Source organism: Rhinolophus sinicus, chromosome 3, assembly GCF_057876585.1.
Source record: "Rhinolophus sinicus isolate RSI-liver-muscle chromosome 3, RSI-T2T, whole genome shotgun sequence".
Classification (NCBI taxonomy): Eukaryota; Metazoa; Chordata; class Mammalia; order Chiroptera; family Rhinolophidae; genus Rhinolophus; species Rhinolophus sinicus.
In genome coordinates, this window is record NC_142503.1 from 620,707 (window position 1) to 640,148 (window position 19,442).

The window sequence follows — 19,442 nt, forward strand, 5'->3', positions numbered from 1 at the left end:
TGTCCTGCCAAGGAGTGGGCACACAAGACCTGTCCGCTCCACTCACCTGGCCGTCTTCCCGTAAGTGGCTGCAGCTGGCAGCCCCCTCCCACGGCTACACTGTGCGACCCAGGGCAGGGGGGTGGGCAGCTGCAGGCACCAGACTGGGTCCTCACCTCCCCAGTTTCTAGAGGGGAGCTGAGAGCAGAGATGAAACTGCTCGCTGAGTAAACCATCCATCAGCTGCAGGAAGCTGGGCCTGGAGGAACAGGCCTGGGGGAGGGAGCCCCCACAAGAGAAAGTGAAAGTGCCACAGACCTCGGGACACCAGAACAAAGAGGACCGGGGGGACCCTCCCCGAGCACTGCTAGTAGGGGCTGGGGTGGCCCCCTCCCCCAGCCCCACCAGGGACGTGTCCTCCTGCCAATGACCAGAAAGTGGGCTACTTCAGGCCCCTGCGCACACAACTGGGATCAGCAGGGGCTGATCTGACCCGCGACCCTTTGCCCCGCCGCCAGGGGGGAGCAAAGGCCAGAGGAAGAGCAAGGCGCCTGGGGGCAAACCAACCCCCCGGGTTCTCAGAGGCCCCTTCGTCGTTTCCATAGCTACCCCGTGGCGTCTCCCACACCTCCCCCCTGCCCCACTCAGGGTGCCAGAATAAGGTGCTTCCTGGATCCCGGGGGGCAGGCCATGGGGGAGAAGCCGAGGGGAGTCTCCAGCCCTAGGAGCGCTGGGCACGGACCCTTCGCCCGCCGCCCACGCGACTAAGCTTGGTGTGGGCTCTGCAGGCAGGACGGGGACGGGGCTGGCGTGAGGGAGCCGCAGGAAGAGGCAGAGTGAGAGGAACTGATGGGAGAGCCCCGGGAGGGGGGCAAGCGGACCCACACCCCTCCCTGGGATCCCCGTCCCGCCCGGACCGCCCCAGCCCCGCGCAGCCCGGCTCCGCCTTTGTCCCGCGGGCAGGTGCGGCCACGCTCACCCGGGCTGGAGCAGTCGGGCTCGCGGCCCTCGGGGGGGCCCGGCGCCTCGGTTATCTCCGCCGCCTCGTCCTGGTCGCCGTCAGCCCGCGCCTCCACGGGCACCACGGTGAAGTTGGTGGGCATGCTTCTCCGGCCACTGCGCGCCGGGCCACACCGCGCTCCAGACGCGCTGCGCTCCGCCCGCTCCCGCCGACGCGCCGCGGGACTTGGGCGCAGAGGCGGGGTCCGCGCGGCCCGCCCCGAGCCCGCCCTCCGGCCCCGGCCTCGCCCCGCCCCCGGCCAACCACGTGACTTCACCTGCGGTCCCCGCGGCCCCTGGAAAAGTTTGAGCCGGGCAGGACAGGGCGGGGCGGGGCGCCTCCGCGGATGTCCCACCCCCAGCCTGTGCCGGGGGACCGCCCGAGTCCCCCGCCCGCCCAGTGTCGCCGTCCCCTAGCGGGTGACTCCCCGTTCCTGTGCCACCTCCCCCTGCCCGCCGCGGAGCAGTCCCCCCACACAGTCTGGCCCCCAGGCGAAACAAAACAGGGTCCCCCACCAGACTGAGCTGGGTTCAGGTCCCCTCTCCTCCTTGCCTGGCTGGAGGCTCACCCATCCCTGGGATGGGATTTATTGCAGAAGGGAGCCATGGTTTGGAGGGGGGAACTGCTCGGGGGCTCGGTCCACAAGGGACTTAACCTGATACACAGAAATCACCAGGACCCCAGGCCCATCGCTGCCTGCTCAGGTGAGTGGCTCCGGGAGCCCGCCCTTCCCCCACGCCACCAGTCAAGTCTGGGGAAGCCACTGGGAGGGGAAGTTTGCAGACCAGGGCAGGGAAGTCCGCCAGGAGAGGAAGGCAGCGGAACAGCCCTGCAGCCTGGGATCTTACAGCCAATGACACAGGAAAACGGGCCAACAACCCAACGTCCATCAAAAGGAAATTAGTCGGAAAAGTTAGGGCATCTAGGTGCAATGAGACACCCCAAACTGTTGTACACCAACAACACAAAATACAGGTCGGAGGTGAGGGCACTGGCAGTCAGGACAGACTAAAACAACACTCAGAATGGTCGGACAGTGTTTGAAAAGCGGGTATAGTCCTGCAGGCCCAAAGGGCTCCCAAAAGATGCCAGACTCTCTCTGGGCTGTGGGGGCTCTGCCTTTTCCTGGTATTGTGTTCTTATAATAACCAAACAACGTAACAAATTCAGAAAAGCCACTTGCAATGAAAGACAAAGGAGAGAAGAAGGTGGGTGGCCAGGTTCCCACCCTCTGCCCCAGGCTCAGGCCCCAGGCGGAAGCCGGAGGCCTGTGGTCACCAGGCCGGACAGGTCCAGGCAGCCCACGGGGAGTCGCAGCCCTTAGCCTGGAAGGGCCTGGCCCTGGCTGGGTGCGGCTGAGGGGGGGCCTGGCACCCCTCCTGGGGTACGGGCCAATCTCCAACACAAAGGGGAGAAGATGCAGGTTGCTGCTGGGACCCTGAAGGCATGGTGGGAGCGTGAGGGGGCAGGAAGACGGGGAGAGGGGACGGAAAAATGAGGGGGGCCTGGAGTAATTTTTTTAGAACAAAAAGTGTGACCTGCCCTTCCTGGCAGGGTGGGGCGTGAGGGCCACAGGGACAGAAGCCCCGAGGGGAGTGGGCCTGTCTTCCACTGCCCTATGGGACCAGAATTCTCCTGCATGTCTGGGCGGGAAGAATTCTGGGAGAGAACCGCCCAGGCCCATGGTGGTCTCTGAGGACCCCACCTCTGCCTGACTGTGCAGTGGCTCAGAAAGCAGCTGTTGCAGGCAGGGCCAGCAGAGTCCCCGCCCTGCCAGAGTAGACAGACACAGGGGGCTCCAATCTGACCCAGCCTTGGCCGCTCCACCCCAGGCTCCCCCTGTGACCCGGATTCCAGGCCCCTCCTGCTCAGAAGCCCTGCAGTTGGCCCCTGGGGACACATCTCCCTCACTGAGGGGCAGGGCAGGACAGGCATGCGCCCTGAGGACCTAACTGGTTCTGGGGTTCAGCAAAACAATGTCCTGGATTCTGAAAAACGTCATTGTCACCTGAGAATACTCAAAAACAACCCAGAGACTCCAGGTGGAAGGGACCCAGGAGACCCACAGGGCAGGAAGGGGAGGGCAGTGTGGGGCCAGGTCGCCAGCAGGGGAGAGTCCTCAAACTATCCCCCACTTTTCTGTAGATTTGAAAATGTTCAAAATAAAATCATTTCATGACTGGGTAAAATCTCCTTGTTTCATGACACATGGACGTACTGAAAACATTAGTGGCCACGACCTTCAATGCCCCTGGTGAGTTCTGACATCCTGCTGCCAGCTGGCCCTGCTCTGCTTGTCTGTCCCCAGCTCAGAACGTCCTGGGTGCCAGGTGGCTGGATGTCTCAGGCCACCAACGCGGCCCTTCGCCTCCAGAAGAGCAGAGCCCCAAAGAGGAAAGCACTGAAGTCCCTTCAAAACAGGAGGGTGAGGGTCCCCTCCAACAGAGCTCTCAGACCTTACTGGGCTTTATTTTGTACTTGAGAAAGGTGAGGATTGTTAAAAGAACACAGAAGTTAGAATGGGACTCAGCGCTCGAGGGGGTCTGCAATCCTTTCAAGGATGAGATCCCGTCTTAGGGTCATACCCTGTGGGGGTCCTGGTGGCCGCTGTGGGTCTCCAGCTTCTCATTTCCTGAGACTCTGGTGGAATGGGCACAGCCTGCCTTCCCTCTGCTGTCCTCCGCTGATGCTGTGGGAATCCTGCACCCACAAGCTGGCCTGGCTGCTGAGGGCTCACGAATCAGGACAAACCTCAGGCTTAGAGAGGGGCGGGCACAGAGGTGGCAGCCAGCCATCGTAAAGTGTGACCAGGCCCAAATGCCGTTGTGTCCTCTAGCCCTTGTTCTGGCCCCACAAGTAACTTCTTTTCAAGTAAATCTTGGACAAACATTTGCTGTGAGCTCTGGGAAAGGCCGTGTCGGAATCCAGGCTTCAGAGTTGGAGGGGTGAGCCTAGGGCTATCACAGGGTCCCTGCAGCTGGCAGTCCCCTCTGAGGCACAGGCAGCCTGGGCCCTGGTGGAGTGTGTGTGTGTGGGGGGGGGGGGGTGCAGCCTCGGTGGGGGGTGCCCACAACAGAGAAGGGGTTCCTGCCAGCACTCCACCACAAGGACCCAGAGCCCCTCCATGCTGACGCTGTGAGACAGGAAGACCCCACACTGAGAACCCTTCTGTGAGTCAGAGCTTCACAGACACCTTTCTAAACACTGAGAGAAAGAAAGTGGACCAGCTGAGTAGGAAGAGCGCAGACCAGACCCAGCCAAAGTCTGGGATTCTTGCGGCAGCCGTGTGTCCTGAACCAACTGCAGTGACACGGGACTGTTGGAAGGACAGTCACTGTGAGCAGACAACCCGCCCTGATAACTCAAACATGAGGCCGAATCCAGCAGCTCCGGGGTGGCAGGGGTCTGGGGCCACCCCACAGGGAAACTGCACGAAACCCACGAGGGAGAAAACCCTGGCCCAGGGTCTGACTGGAAAGGGCTTGTCAAGTCTGCCCCTGTGGTCTTGAAAATGCGGGAGACGCAAGAATTTCTCAGAACAAACTGAGCGAAACTCCGAGAACAGCGACAGTTTCTGGGGTCTCTGCCCGAGGCGGGGGTGGGGGGGTGGGGGAGGCAGGGGGGCTGGCCAAGCCTCTGGCCTGGCTGAAGGGAAAGGCAGAGCAAGAAGGACAGTGGCCCCTCCTCACACCCTGGGCCCACAGCCTCCAGGGACCACAGCACCGAGCAGGATTGTTTAATTTGAAAGAAGATAAGAGGCCTGCACAGCTGTCAGTGATAAGCACACCAGCCCTCCCCTCTGGGGGAATGTTCCAGTGACTGTGGGGTGGGGGAAGCAGCGTTTTAAAACTGGTCCAGTAAGGAGGGCCACCTGTGAAAATTCCATGTGTGGAACACAAATCGTTCCTGTCAGCAAAAGGCAGCACGTGCCGCAGGCTGAAGGCACTTTCCAGAAGCTCTAAGTCTGCCTCTGGTAGCCCCGCCGTACAGTTCCCAGGGGGACGGGGAACCATTGCAACGCCACCAGCAGTGTTTTAAAGCAGGCACCTGGAAATCTGAGGGCAAGACCAGACCCACTTTGCTGCCACCTTCTCCCCATATGCCACTTCTGGGGGCCACAGCCAGAGCAAGGACACCCAGAGCCATCGCCCCTCAGCCAGCACCCAGCACAGGTGGGGGACCCTGCTGTCTCCCGCCACCCTCATGGTACCCCCCAGAGTTCCCAAGGGCCGTCAGCTCCCAGGAAAGTCGGGGAGCAAGCCACATCTCTGCCCTAGCCACAGTATGACTCTGTCCACTCCTGTCCTGGTACAGATGCTACACTGCCGTCTCACCTATGGCAAGGGTGAGGTCTGGTGGGTCTGTGGCCTGGTTTTAGCCCCTCCCAGAGATGCTGGTTCCTGGGGCAGGTGGTGTCAGGACAGCAGGGCTCCTTGACGCGTACCTGGCCCACACTGCCATCCCTCCGCCATCCCTGCGCCAGGCCCCGCCCAGGCTCCCACCCACACACGCCAGCCGAGGCCCAAGATGGCAAATGGCGTGGGTAGGGCAGGCCTCACCTCGTCCGGAAGGCTGCGTTTCAAGGTGAGGCCAGGAACACACCCCGTTCCTTTGGATTTCCCCCAGAGAGCTCCAGGCAACAGGCCAGCCCTGTGCCGGGCAGGGTGGGGACAGGAGCATTCAGCTTTGGGTTCTGGTTCATAACTCTGACCTCCCTCAGGTCCCCTGCTCCCCTCTGCTGCTCCATCGCTCTCCAAATCCAGTCCACACCGGTCTAAGGCACACAGGTGATTCCCAGCCATTCAGTCCCTCTAAGGCCATCAGATGCGAGGCTCGCAGGCTCCAATGCAAGTTACTGGTGTCAACTTGAGACCTTTCTGCTGCTGGGGTGCTGGCTGGGTCTCTTGTTTCACCCTTCAGAGTGCCATGGATCCCACCTGGGGTTGAGGCGAGACCAGCTCACCTGGCAGGCTCACAGGACACCCCTGGAAGGCTCACAGGACACCCCTGGAAGCCATCGGGGGAGGGCCCAAGCTTTCAGGAGTGCAGCCTGCAGTCAGAGATGGCAAAACACAGATTTACACTAAAATCGATGGTTGCAGAATTCCTTCGTGGCCTCAAAACGCACTCTTCATGAAAGAGAAACCGACAAAGTGGTCAACCTTAACGCCAGATATTTCTCTGTTCCTCCAAAACCACCGTTAAGACTGGGAAAGCGGACCCTCATGCGTCAAGATAGCTGCCAGCGGGGCTGGCCGGTGGCTCAGGCGGTTAGAGCTCCATGCTCCTAACTCCAAAGGCTGCCGGTTCGATTCCCACATGGGCTAGTGGGCTCTCAACCACAAGGTTGCCAGTTCAATTCCTCGAGTCCCGCAAGGGATGGTGGGCAGCGCCTCCTGCAACTAAAATTGAACACGGCACCTTGATCTGAGCTGCCGCTGAGCTCCCGGATGGCTCAGTTGGTTGGAGCGCATCGTCTCAACCACAAGGTTGCCGGTTCGACTCCCACAAGGGATGGTGGGCTGTGCCCCCTGCAACTAGAAACGGCAACTGGACCTGGAGCTGAGCTGCGCCCTCCACAACTAAGACTGAAAGGACAATTTGACTTGGTAAAAAAGTCCTGAGGTACACACTGTTCCCCAATAAAGTCCTGTTCCCCTTCCCCAATAAAATTAAAAAACAAACAAAAACAAACTGCTTTAAAAAAAAGAAGAGAGAGGACACAAATTACCAATATAATGAATGGAAGAGGGGACATGACAACAGATCCTACAAACATTAAAAGAATAAGGTAATATCACATTAAAAAAAAAAAAAAAAAAGATAGCTGCCAGCCACGCGGCCAGCCGGGCTGTCAGGATGGCCTACAGATCAAGCAGGACGAGCCAGACCTGGAAGGAAGGGATGAAGATGGCAACAGATGCCCCACAGAGGAGCCAGGGCCACGAGTGCGGCCAGGCTGTGGAGCGAGCGGCCTCCCCACACCCCCCGTGTACCCCACACACCCCGTGTGCAAACCGTGCAGCCACTTTGGAACTGCTCAGCAGTAACCTGGGAAACTGCACACCCGTCTCTGTCGTGACCTGGCAGTGACTCCCAACAGAAACGTACAGGCACCGAAGACGCATACAAGGACAGTCACAGCAGCACCTGTGTGTCAGCCGGGCGGAGCAGCCCACATGCCCACCATGCCCACCAGAGGCGCGAGGCAGGCAGGCAGGCGTGTGTCCAGTGGACTTGCACGTGCACTGAGCTCAGGCCGCACACACCACGCTCCATCTCACAGATGTGGTGAGAGAGGCCGTGCGAGCCTGTCTCCCTGGAGCTCAAGGGTGGGCCAGACCGATGTGTGGGCACACGGCAGGATGCAAATCTGGGGGGGCGGGCCCTGCTGCTACCTGTTTGGGGGCTACACCGCACAGAACTCACTGGGTGTGGGCTTGTGTGCTCCACCGGGGGTCGCCACTCCTCACAGGGGCAGGAAAGGGTGGCTCAGAGCCTCTGGGCTATGGGGTGGGCGCAGGCTGACCTCACAGCATGGACACAGCTCATCCCACGTCTGAAAGGAAAGTGGCGCCTGAGAGCAACCCCAGTGTGTGCTTCTGCCGCTCCCCAAATTACCTCCCAGCCCCAGAGCTCCTATTTTCCTGGCAGCGGGAGACCTGGGCCATTTCTATCACAGCCTTCTGTCAACAAGGAAAGGATAAGCCAGCAAATATTTGTCAAATCACAAAGCCGTCTAGGCAGAAAAGAACTCTGTCAGGCCTGCAGTCCCCAACAGACGCTGGGGGGCGGAGGCCTGGGGTGTGCGCGTGGGTGCTGGCGTCAGGCCCCAGACCACGGTGTGCGGGCCCGTGCTGGCCATCTCCACGCGTCCTCTCCAGTGCCTCCTGCCTTGCTGGGCAGCGTGCAGGCTACTTCCAAGTCCCATGTGCTGATGTCCCCACTGGCCGTGAGCCTCTCCGGGGAGCTGTCCCTGACACTCGCCGTGGCAGGCTCCACCCTGAGTGTGCGTGTAGCCTCAATTAATCACGGAGCGAGAAGAGACAAGATCTTAGTGCCATAACGATGCTCATCCCGTGGGCCACAGAGGCTCAGTCACTTGCCAGACGTCACACAGCCAGAGAGGGTGAGGCTGGGACCAAGAAAGGCGCTTCAAGTACAGCCGTGTCCCCAGTCCCATGGGTGGTGTGGAGGGGCCAGGATGGAGCCAAGCCTTTCCTGGGAGGCAAGCCCACCGCCCATCCAGACCTTGTCCAGGACCTGCGGGGTGAGCCCTGGACGCACACCCACAGCCACCTCAGGAGTCCATGCAGGCTGTCCTAGCGGAGGGTAGCAGTCTGCACCCCGGTCCTATCATCCTGAAGCCAGTGGACCGTGGTGTCCCCTCCAAGCGTCGGAATCTCAGCCCACGAGGTCAGTGGGGTTGAAGGCACCTCCTTGGGGGTTGTCTCTGCCTTCTGCTGCCACCCCGTCACTGTATGTGGGCCATGGCCCTGGGGTCACTGCTGCGGCAGGTCCCGGTGTCATGTGGCCCCCCCATGTGTCTCAACACCACCCTCAGGAACTTGTCAAAAACTATTTACCCATTTTGACTTTTCTTTCCCTCTTTAAAACAAAATAATTTTGTTTGTGGTAAAATATCCAGGACGTAAAATTGAGTGTGCAGCCCGGTGCAGGAAGCGCACGTGCGTGTGTCACAGTAATGAGACAGGAGACGGCCTGACGGAGCCTGACACCTTGGTAGCAACAGGCAAACCGGAATGTCAGCCGGAGTCAGAGCCCTGGGTCCCAAGAAACGGACGTCAAAACCACCGGTGCCAGATTTTATAAAAACCTGGCCTAGCGCTGGTCAGGGAGCCCACCCAACACCTCCACTTGTCTGCTCAAATAAACCCCTAAAAACTTTAACGTGCCTGTTTACCTTTTAACCTCCTCCTACTCCTCCAGACCTTTCCATCTTCCCAAACCAGACCTCTGTCCACATTAGACCCTCACTGCCTACCCCTCCCCCGGTCCCTGGCACCACCGTCCACTTCCTATGTCTGTGAGTCTGACACCTCCAGGGACCTCGGGTGATGGGGTCACAGCATTCGTCCTCTGACTGGCTCATTTCACCTCCATCTCCATCCACACTGCAGCAGGTGTCAGAACCCTTCCTCTCTAAAGCTGAGTCACATTCCACCATCTGGATGGACCACACTGTGCTTGTCCATTCATCTGTCCATGGACACTTGGGTTGCTTCCACCTTTTGGACACTGAATCATTTTGCTTTGCTAAATAATCTCCCCCTGTGTAGAGCGACGTGGAACAATTTGTCACCATTTTTGTAAAGAATCTCATGCACAGCACAACCCCTCTGGGAGGAGCCAGGACGTGTGTCAGTGGGGCCTGGGGTTGGGCAGAGGGGAACGAGACAAATTCCCACCGGACTCTCCTCTGTACCTTTCCCATCTCATAGCCTGTGCCAGCACCACTAGGACAAAAATACTTCACAATCCTTTAAATTAGGCAGCTGTGCCCGGAGATAAACAGGCTACACCGCAGCGCCCAGGGGGATGATTTCTATCCTATTATTACCCACAGCCAGATAAGGGGGCCAACGGCCTGTCCCAAGGTCACCCCAGCGGGTCCTGACAAACTGCCGAGGACGGAGGCCCAGGGAGAAGACGGGCCAGTGACGGGCTTGGGGCTGAGCTGGGCTGCGGGCTGCGGTCCTGTGCAAGTGTCCGAGGGACACGTGAGCCGCAGACCTAGAGGTGTGCGGGGGCCAAGGCTCACAGACGCAGCTGCAGTCGGTTCTGCCGAACCCTTTGCAGACTGGCAGAGCCAGCCCTCACGTTTACACTTCACGCGCTGCTTCACCATTGAACCAAAAGCCACCTCTTTTTCTTGACTTTCTTCTATTCCATTAAGAAGGGAGAGAAGGGAACGTTTGATTAACACCTTCTGAGTTAGATAACAATCTCTGTGTTTAATTACCTCGTGCAAACAAACCTTAAATATCTGGCTTGAATCACACGAGAGCAGACAGATTCATGTGCTATTAAGACTCACTGCTATCTATAAAAACTACCTTTTTTGTGTAAACACTACTTTCTCAGGGCAATGATTTAAAAATACATTCTAAAAATAAGCTTTGATTGCCAGGAAAGTCTACTGAGGTCACACAGGCCTCACAACTTACATTCCCATGTAAGAAACGTCCAAGCCTATAGAGAAATTTGTAAGAGTTTACTTGAGCCAAACTGATGACATTGCTGGGAGCGAGATCTCAGACACTCCAGAGAATGGCAGTTTGCAGTTTCTTCTATGCATCTGGGCTTGAGGAGGGGACGTGAGCAAGAGGACACGGAGGTGAGGAAGCAAGGTGGGATGGATTACAGGAGATTCTGTGCTCTCTTGAGAGTGGACACACTTATTTCAAAGGTGTGGGCTCCTAGATGCACAGAAACATGGGCAGGGCTACTATGGCCAAGATGAGCCTTTTACCGAAGAAGTTCTAGTCCCCGGCGTGACCTCTCACCCACCTGGCCAGTGAGGGGTTTATGACCAACCACCTGTGAGGTTACTGTCCATAAAACTCCTTTTTTTGTTCACAACTCCAAACCCACACAGTCCATTGTCCCCAGTGCAACAGACAGATCCTCCCAGAGATGAACAGCCCAAAAGCACGTAATACAAAGGCACCACCGAGCGCAGAGCACAGGAACAAAAGCAGACCGGCCGAGACTGTCTGACTGCTACACTCCACGGAGAAAAGGGAAGCACATTTAAAAACCCAAAGCAGGAAGATGTGCACCCTCGGCTTGGGGCCCGGACAAGTGCCTCTGGGAGGCGATCACAGAAAAGACGGCGGGACAGTCTCTTCAAAGCGCACACAGAGAAAACCAGCGCCAGCGTGGATTCCCACACCAGCAACACAACAGTTAAAATAGGAGGCACAATGAAAGCATTTCCAGACAGACAACACGGGAGGGAACCCTCCCCGAGCTGAAGGCGATGGTCTCCAACAGAAGCACAGAAACGCAGGGAAACAGTAAGGAAAAGCATGCAGGTAATGGCACCACCTGGGCAGGGCAGATGCTGTGATGCATGTGGACATTAAGTGTGCAGTGTCACATACAGACGCGCCACGACGGTGGCCCAGGAGTGGGGCCAGGCTGTGATTCTTGTGCGCGTGGGAGTGGTGGCAATGCTCATTCCTATAGACCCGATGAGGCAGGCCACATGGCAGGAACAGCAGCGTGTGTCACTAGCTGAACAGAATATTGGAACACGTTTAATAGCAGAGAAGGCGTGAACAGGAGGTCTGGACTCACAGCTGCATGGCCACCCTGCAGGTTATCACTTCTGGCTGCTGGGCTTAATGACAGCAGAACCCGACGGAACCAGGAGACACAGACACTTAGACTCCAATAGCGAGAGACTTTAAGACATCTCTCTCAGGGTGCGACCGGTTGGCTCAGTTGGTTACGATAAAGTTCATAACACCAAGATTCCCACATGGGTCAGCGAGCTGCGCCCTCCACAACTAGATTGAAAACAACGACTTGATTTGGAGCTGATGGGTCCTAGAAAAACACACTGTTCCCCAATATTCCCCAATGTAAAAAAAAAAAAAAGATACCTCTGTCAGTCATGGACAGAACACATTTTAAAAACTCAGCAGAGATAAAGGTCTGAACCACAGGTGTGACCTGACAGTTCGGCGGCCACACACCTAACAACCACACAACTCATATACATACTGTCCAAATGCACATGAAACATTTAGCAAAACAGACCATATTCTGGACCGTAAGACAAATCTCAGCCAATTTCAAAGAATGCAATAACAGTAGGATCTCTGACCACAGAGGCACAAAGCAGGAAATTAACCGCGGGGAGATAACTGGAAACTCCCCCGGGCGCTGGGAAGTTAAGCAACACATTTCAAGGAACCAATGAGCTAAAGGAGACACCACAATTGAAAGCAGCTAATATTTTGAATTAAATGATAATGAAAACACAACCTATGGACACTTGCCGAGTGCAGCTAGAACTGTGCACAGGAGAAAGCTGTCACCACAGGAGATCCTGCAGAAACTACACAGACAGTGTAGTGGGTTGACCTGTGTCCCCTGAAAGGTAGTGATAACGTCCTGGCCCCCGGTGGCTATGAGTGTGGCCTCATTTGGAAAGAGAGGCCTCGCAGATGTGACCAAGTTGAGTTTACGCTGGAGTAGGGGGGCCCTGATTCAGTACGATTTGTGTCTTTAAAAGGAGAGATTTGAAGACACCTGAGGAGGAATGCAGGGGAGGAGGTCATGTGATGACGGAGGCAGAGATTGGAGTGATCTGGCCACAAGCCAATGGGGCCCTGGAGTCCCCAGGAGCTGGAAGAGGCGGAGACGCTGCAGAGCGAGTGTGGCTCTGCGACCTCTTCTGGCCCCCAGACAGGGGCAAATACATTCCGTTATTTTGAGCTACCAGTTTGTGGTACTTTGTTACAGCAGCCCCAGGAAATGATACAGTTAACAAGAAGATATTGTGAATAACTTTGTGATAAAAATTTTGAAATTGTAGATGAAATAGACAAATCCTTTGGGAATCATCGCCTACCAAAATTTACAGAAGAAATACAAGCTCTGAATAGTACTATGTCTCACGAAGAAACTAAAGCCATAATTGGAAACCTTCACGCACACACACCACACACACACACCACACACAAGCCCAGATGGCTTCACTGGTAAATTTCTTCCAGACACTTACGGAAAAAATAACACCAATTATACCAAACTCTTCCAGGGACTTTTTTAAAAAGAAGGGATACTGTCTAACTCATTTTATCCAATCAGCCTTCGTCATCGAGGAACTGAAAGATCAAGTCTTGATGAGATATACTACACCCATGAAAATATCTGAAATGCTACTGATTGGTGGGACTGTAGCATTCTCTTTTTACCTGGGGGCGAGGGTGTGACAAGAGGAAAATTCTGAAATGCCTGAAATTAGGAGGGTGGGAAGAAGAAACCAGGAGTTACTCAGTTAACAGCCACAGGCAGAAGCCGAGGGGAAACTGCTCTGATTCCTGAGTCTGTCTGGAAACTCTGAACCGACTTTCGGGTGGCTGTTTCACTCTTACCTGGAGAGCAAGGTGACCTGCACCCTGCTTGCAAGTGATCTCCCTGGGCTGTGTCCCATGACCGGAGCCCGCAGAAGCAGCGAACGCTTCTTCCCAGGGACTTTGCACCTGTGACAGAACCAGCCCCGCCCCAAACAAACTCATAAAAGGTCCCGTCAGGATGGAAAAGCCTGGCGAATGCGATGGCTTTCCATCCTCCCTGCAGCTGGTGGTTCGCACTGCAGGCCCCAGGCCCTGATCCTTTTCAGGCTAGCGCATGGCTCAGTGAAATCTTTCTTTCAGAACAGTTTTTGGCCATGAAGATTTCTGCTTAACAGAGTTGGTTAGTAAATGTAAAATTTGTATTCATCTGGCTATCGGTGTCACATGTCGGTGCCAGTTTACCTAAACATGCACATGTCCACCAGGAAAGACCAGAGGGGACAGTGGTCAAAGGATAGCAGCCTCAGCTCCCTGCAGCAAGCCCGGTGACCACAGACCCAGGCATGGTTGAAAAACTGCCCGGGCCAGCTGTTCTCGCCTGGGCAGAGTCCAGTGAAGTCAAGGTCACTTGTTCCCAGCAGCCTAGATGAGCTCTTTGTTGTCTGGCAGCACAAGAAATAAAGGCTGAGTAGCGCAGCTCTCCATTGGGACAGCTCGGGTCACACAGGCACGAGGACCCCACATCCTCCCTCTCCATGACATGAGGTCAATGCCGGCAGGCACAGAGACAGCAGCCAGCCCACTGAGGGCCTGGGGCACGTCTCAGCACAGACGCCCTTGCTATGGTTTCTTTCTTCCTTATCTTATTGATGGAATTAACCTTCTCAGATGCACGAAAAGTGTCTTGCCCTTTATTGCTTTCCAGTGCTTAGCACAGCACCTGACACAGTATCTGTTGGCGCTCAGTAAGGATTTGCTAAATAAGGAGCTGGGCCAACACCCGGGGGGGTTGTCAAGACCAGTACTGCCCGAGGCGGCGACCGCAGCACCTGGTTCCCTTCTGTCCCCCCAACTGGAGTGGGTGTGTGTGTGGGGGAGTGTGTGTGTGCCTGAGCACTTTTGCTTGGGTCCGTGTGCATTCTGTGAGTGCGTGTATGTGCCCACATGCACTCACTGTGTTTAGCACGCATGTCTTCCTATGTGGCCTGGGGCAGCCCGGGCCCATCACCACAGCTCTGCGTGCCTGGGCAGTGGCTCTGAGGTATCCTGCTAGTGCAGACACTAACCTGGACCCGCTCCCACACTGAAGCCAGGCCAGTTTCCTCCGTCCACCCACACAGGCTCCCTCACCTTCCCCACCACGCTCTTCAGGCTCTGGTTTATTCTCTCTCCTCCTGCTGCCCTCTGCAGTCGGGAGGAACCCCTTGAGATCCCAGGTCTGACAGCCTCACACAGCTCTTCCCCTGCTCACACCCCTGCTGACCCTCAGCGAAGCCCTCATCCAGGAATATAGTCGCTCCCTCGTCCTTCCTGGAATATTCTTATCCTTCCTAGAATATAGTCACGTGCCCTGGACATCAGGGGCACCGCCCCAAGGGGCCACAGACACCACCAGAGCACTCCTGCTGGCCCTTCCCCGGGACACAGGGTGGACATATCCAGCTGGGGCCCTCACTGCTAAGGGACAACCATGCCTTTTGTCTCTGAGAGGGCAGCTGGGACACTCCACTCCTGGGTGGCACCAGGCAGGTCTGGAAGTGTTTGGAGAGTAAACACCCCTCCTGGGCAAATACAGCCGCAGCCAGGCTCTGAGGCCACACACCACACCAGCTGACAGGCAGGAGACGGACCCTTGCTCACCCAAGGGACAGGGAGCTGAACCCCTGAGCAGGCCCAGGGTCTGGGGACACCGACATGCAGAGAAAAAAGCCACAGAGACACTGGGGCACTGACGCGGGGGGACGTGAGGCCACTCAACGGGACCAAAGGTTGAGTCCTGGCCAATGACCAACAGCGAGCATCTGGAATGTTCCCTGTGTCCTGGGCAACAGCCCTCACCTTTGGCGGGAGAGGCACTGGGAGAGAACGTGTGAGGTGTGAAGGGCCCACGGTGGCTGTTAATGAGTCAGGGATTTTCTGGAGGGTGAAAGTGAGGAAAGAGTGAAGAAATAAAACGGAGTCACTGTAGTCAAGCTTGTAAATTACTACAATGACATAGGCTGAGGCCTGAGGAAAGGATTTTGTTCTTGCTTTACCCGCCCAGGACTTAAACGTCTGAGCTCTCCAGTTATGCCTGGAGAAGGTATACAAAGTGTGCGTGTGTGTGTGCACACACACACACACACAGAGGGTGCCAAGAAAAATATACACACATTTTAAGAAAGGAGAAAACTGTATTAAAATTTTAATACCCACTATAACATGAGCCTTTTAAATATAAATACCCAATAACAAAAGATGAATACAAGCCATGCGTATACATTGTTTTGGCACCCGGTATGTATATATATAACTCCTACAGGTAACCCTATGGTAACATCCTGAAGGACTAAGGTAAGAATGTTCACACATCCAGACCACCTGATACCCAGTATCCAGACCACCGGTCATCTAGAGGTTTCGGACCAATCCAGAGGCTAAGAACACAGGACTGATTCTTCTCAAGAGTGTACTTTTCAAGGACACCCACTGTCACCACTTCTATGCAACATAGTGTTGAAGTCCTGGCCACAGCCATCAGAAAAGAAAAAGGAATGAAAAGCATCCAAATTGGAAAGCAAGAAATAAAACTGTCAATATTTGCAGATGACATGATACTATATAAAGAGAACCCCAAAGAATCCACCAAAAAATCTCTTAGAACTGAATGAATTCAATAAAGTCATGGGATACAAAATTAATACTCAGAAATCAGCTGAATTTTATACATTAAAAACAAATACCTAGGAATAATTTTACCAAGGAGGTAAAAGACCTGTAAGACACTGAAGAGAGAAACTGAAGAAGAAACAAATCTATGGGAGCACACGCATACGCCGTGCTCACAGACAGGAAGAATTAACATATTAAAATGTCCATAAGCAAGCTATAGAGTCAACACACTCCCCATCAAAATACCAGTAGTGTTTTTCACAGAATTAGAACAAATAATCCTAAAATGTATATGGAACCACAAAAGACTCCAAATAGCCAAAGCAATCATGAGAAAGAAGAACAAAGTTGGAGGTATCACACTACCTGATATCAAACTATACTACAAGACTATAGTAATCAGAACAGCATGGCACTGGCATAAAAACAGACACATAGACAATGGAACAGTACAGACAGCCCAGAAATAAACCCACAACTATGTGGTCAATTAATCTACAATGAAGGAGGCAAGAATATGCAATGGGGTAAAAACTGTCTTTTCAATAAATGGTGCTGGGGAAATTGGACAGATACACGCAAAAAAAAAATGAAACTGGACCACATTCTTACTACATATACAAGAATAAACTAAAAATAGATTAAAGACTTAAATGTAAGACCTGAAACCGTAAAACTCGTAGAAGAAAACATAGGCAGTAAACTCTCTGACATTGCTTTTAGCAGTATCTTTTTGGATATATCTCCTTGGGCAAGGAAAACAAAGAAAAAAATAAACAAATGAGACTACATCAAACTAAAAAGTTTTTACACAGCAAAGGAAACCATCAACAAAACGAAAAGACAACCTACTGAATGGGAGAAGATATTCATCTTCTGATAAGGGATTAATATCCAAAATATATAAGGAACTCATACAACTCAGCATCAAAAACACAAACAATCTGATTTTAAAAAATGAATACACATGAATAGACATGTCACTGACGAGGACATACACATCATCAATAGACATATGAAATAGGCTCAACATCACTAATCATCAGAGAAATGCAAATAAAAACCATAATGAGACATCAGCTCACACCTGTCAGAATGGCTGTCATCTATAAATCAACAAGCGACAAGTATTGGTGAGGACGTGGAGAAAAGGGAGCCCTCGTGCACTGTTGGTGGGATTGCAGACTGGGGCAGCCACTACGGAAAACAGTATGGAGGTTCCTCAAAAAAATTAAAAATAGAACTACCTTATGACCCAGCAATCCCACTTCTGCATATTTATCTAAAGAAAACCAAAACGCTAATTTGAAGAGACACATGCACCCCGATGCTCATTGCAGCGTTGTTTACAGTGGCCCAGACGTGGAGGCAGCCTGGGTGCCCATCGACAGATGATGGGTAAAGAGGAGAGGGTGCATTTATACAGCGGGACGGTGCTCAGCCATAAAAAAGGATGAAAGCCTCCCGTTTGCAACAACCTGAATGGACCTAGAGGGTATTGTGCCAAGCGAAGTAAGTCAGACAGAGAAATACAAATACTATGCGATCTCACTTATATTGTGGAATCCTAAAAAAAGAAATAAATAAATGAACGAACAAAACAGAAAGAGACTCATAGATACAGAGAACAAGCTGATGGTTGCCAGAGGGGAGGAGGTTTGGGGGGGTGAGTGAAAAAGGTGAAAATGGATTAAGAAGTACAAAGAGCGAGTTATAAAAACAGTCCTGGGATGTAAAGTTCAGCATAGAGAATACAATCAATAATAAGTAAAAACTACGTGTAGTGTCAGGTGGGTACTCGGCTAGTCAGCGGGACCACGTCATGAGGAATATAAACGTGTAACCACTGTGCTGCAAAGAGACCAACATTACAGACATACCTGAGACCAACATAACACTGTATGTCAACTGTACTTGGCAAATACATTTAAAAATAAAATAGTAGAAAGGACCTACTTTTTACTGTAAGGACCCTACGCTTTTCTTTCTTTGATCCTTGACTAATTGGTTACCATTTATTTCTAGCTAAGCCCGGGTTCATTTACACTCGGTTGACAAGGGTGGGTGCAGATGGAAAGGGGGTATAGGACCAGGCCAGGTCTGCGAATGTACATAATGCCACCAAACTGTACACTTAAAAATGGGCAAGATGGTAAATGTTGTGTTTTGTATGTTTTAGCACAATTAAAAATTAGATCTGCTGAGCTCCCAGATAGCTCAGTTGGTTGGAGCACATCCTGTCAACCACAAGGTTGCCGGTTCAACTCCCACAAGGGATGGTGGGCTGCGCCCCCTGCAACTAGAAACGGCAACTGGACCTGGAGCTGAGCTGCGCCCTCCACAACTAAGATTGAAAGGACAAAAACTTGACTTGGAAAAAAGTCCTGGAAGTACACACTGTTCCCCAATAAAGTCCTGTTTCCCTTCCCCAATTAAAAAAAAAAAAAAAAAAAAAATTTTAAAATGAGATCTAAAAGGCCTGTGCAGGTCCCAGCAAGTCTGAGGGCAGAGGGCCACCGGGAGAGTTCCCAGGGTCCGTGTGGGGTCAGCCTGAGACCCCAGGCTCCGGAGGCCGACTTCCAGCCTTCCCTGATGTGAGGGCCGGAGCCAAGTTCCCCAGACCCTGCCTTCCTGTCCCCCTGGAGGTGTGCCAGGAGAAGGGTGCCCAGGGCTGGCGAGGGCATGGCTTCCAGGTGTCAGGCCAGCAGGCATCTGGCCTTCCTGAGGGGCCAGGCCAGGCTCTTTACGGCCAGGCCACGAATGAACGTGACAGCACCTAGGACTGGCCAGCGTTGTCTGGGGAGGAAAATCACAGGCTCCACCATGGGGGATAACCGACATGGTCAAACAGGAGGAAAGAAAAGACTCTGGCTGGGGTCACAGGCACGAAAGCGAGAAGCCTGCTTCCAGGGCCGGCATCATTCTGAAGCCTGGTGACTCAGAAGGAGAAGGTGCCTGCTGTTGTCAGCCTGCACAGACCACACTGCTCACTGTCATCGGATCCTGAGCCTGGGGTCAGACCACGAGGGAGGGGCAGCCCCGCCAGGGCAGCTCAGGGCGTGATCTCCAGTTTCCCCTAAAGAAGAAAGTTAAAAAACCCAAGAAGCTTCTGGTGTTACCTCCACAATTTTATTTCTGGGTGTGGTTCAGAAAAAATGCTGAAAATCGCCTAAAATTTGGCTTGTTTGCTTACGGGACGCTCAGCTGCCGTGGTGATGCTTCTGCTGCTCCCCTCCCCACCAAGGTGGCCAACCCTCCAGAATCTCCCAGAAGCCACAGCACTTGCTTCAGCCAATGCCTGATGGGTCCTCTGGTGGGGTTGGTCGTGAGGAGGGGCCCTGGTGGCTAGTGTCCTGAGCAGGGTGCCCCACTGAGGGTCTTTGCAGCATCGGGGCAACTCTGTGGGGGGCGGGCCCTGAGCCCCAACATGTGCCAGAGGACCCTGCAGTATGGGGAGGGGAACAGGGACAGGACCTTCCCCTCCCCAGGCCTGAAGTACAGAGGGAAAGGTTCCACCCGCCAACCCCCAGAGCGGACAG

General features: G+C 54.1%; 1 protein-coding gene across 5 annotated transcripts in view; it reads right to left on the reverse strand.

The window, feature by feature from the left end:
- Positions 1-19,442, reverse strand: part of SLC12A7 (solute carrier family 12 member 7) — a 79,608-nt gene that overhangs the window by 47,889 nt on the left and 12,277 nt on the right. For 2 of the 5 annotated variants that reach the window (XM_074329133.2, XM_074329132.2), the window contains exon 1: positions 959-1,172. The exons of the other annotated variants lie outside the window; for them this stretch is intronic. In XM_074329133.2, coding sequence (XP_074185234.1) covers positions 959-1,082 — 124 coding nt within the window. In that variant the 5' untranslated portion in view covers positions 1,083-1,172. Of the gene's footprint in view, positions 1-958; positions 1,173-19,442 lie in introns of those variants that run through there. 5 annotated transcript variants of the gene reach the window in all.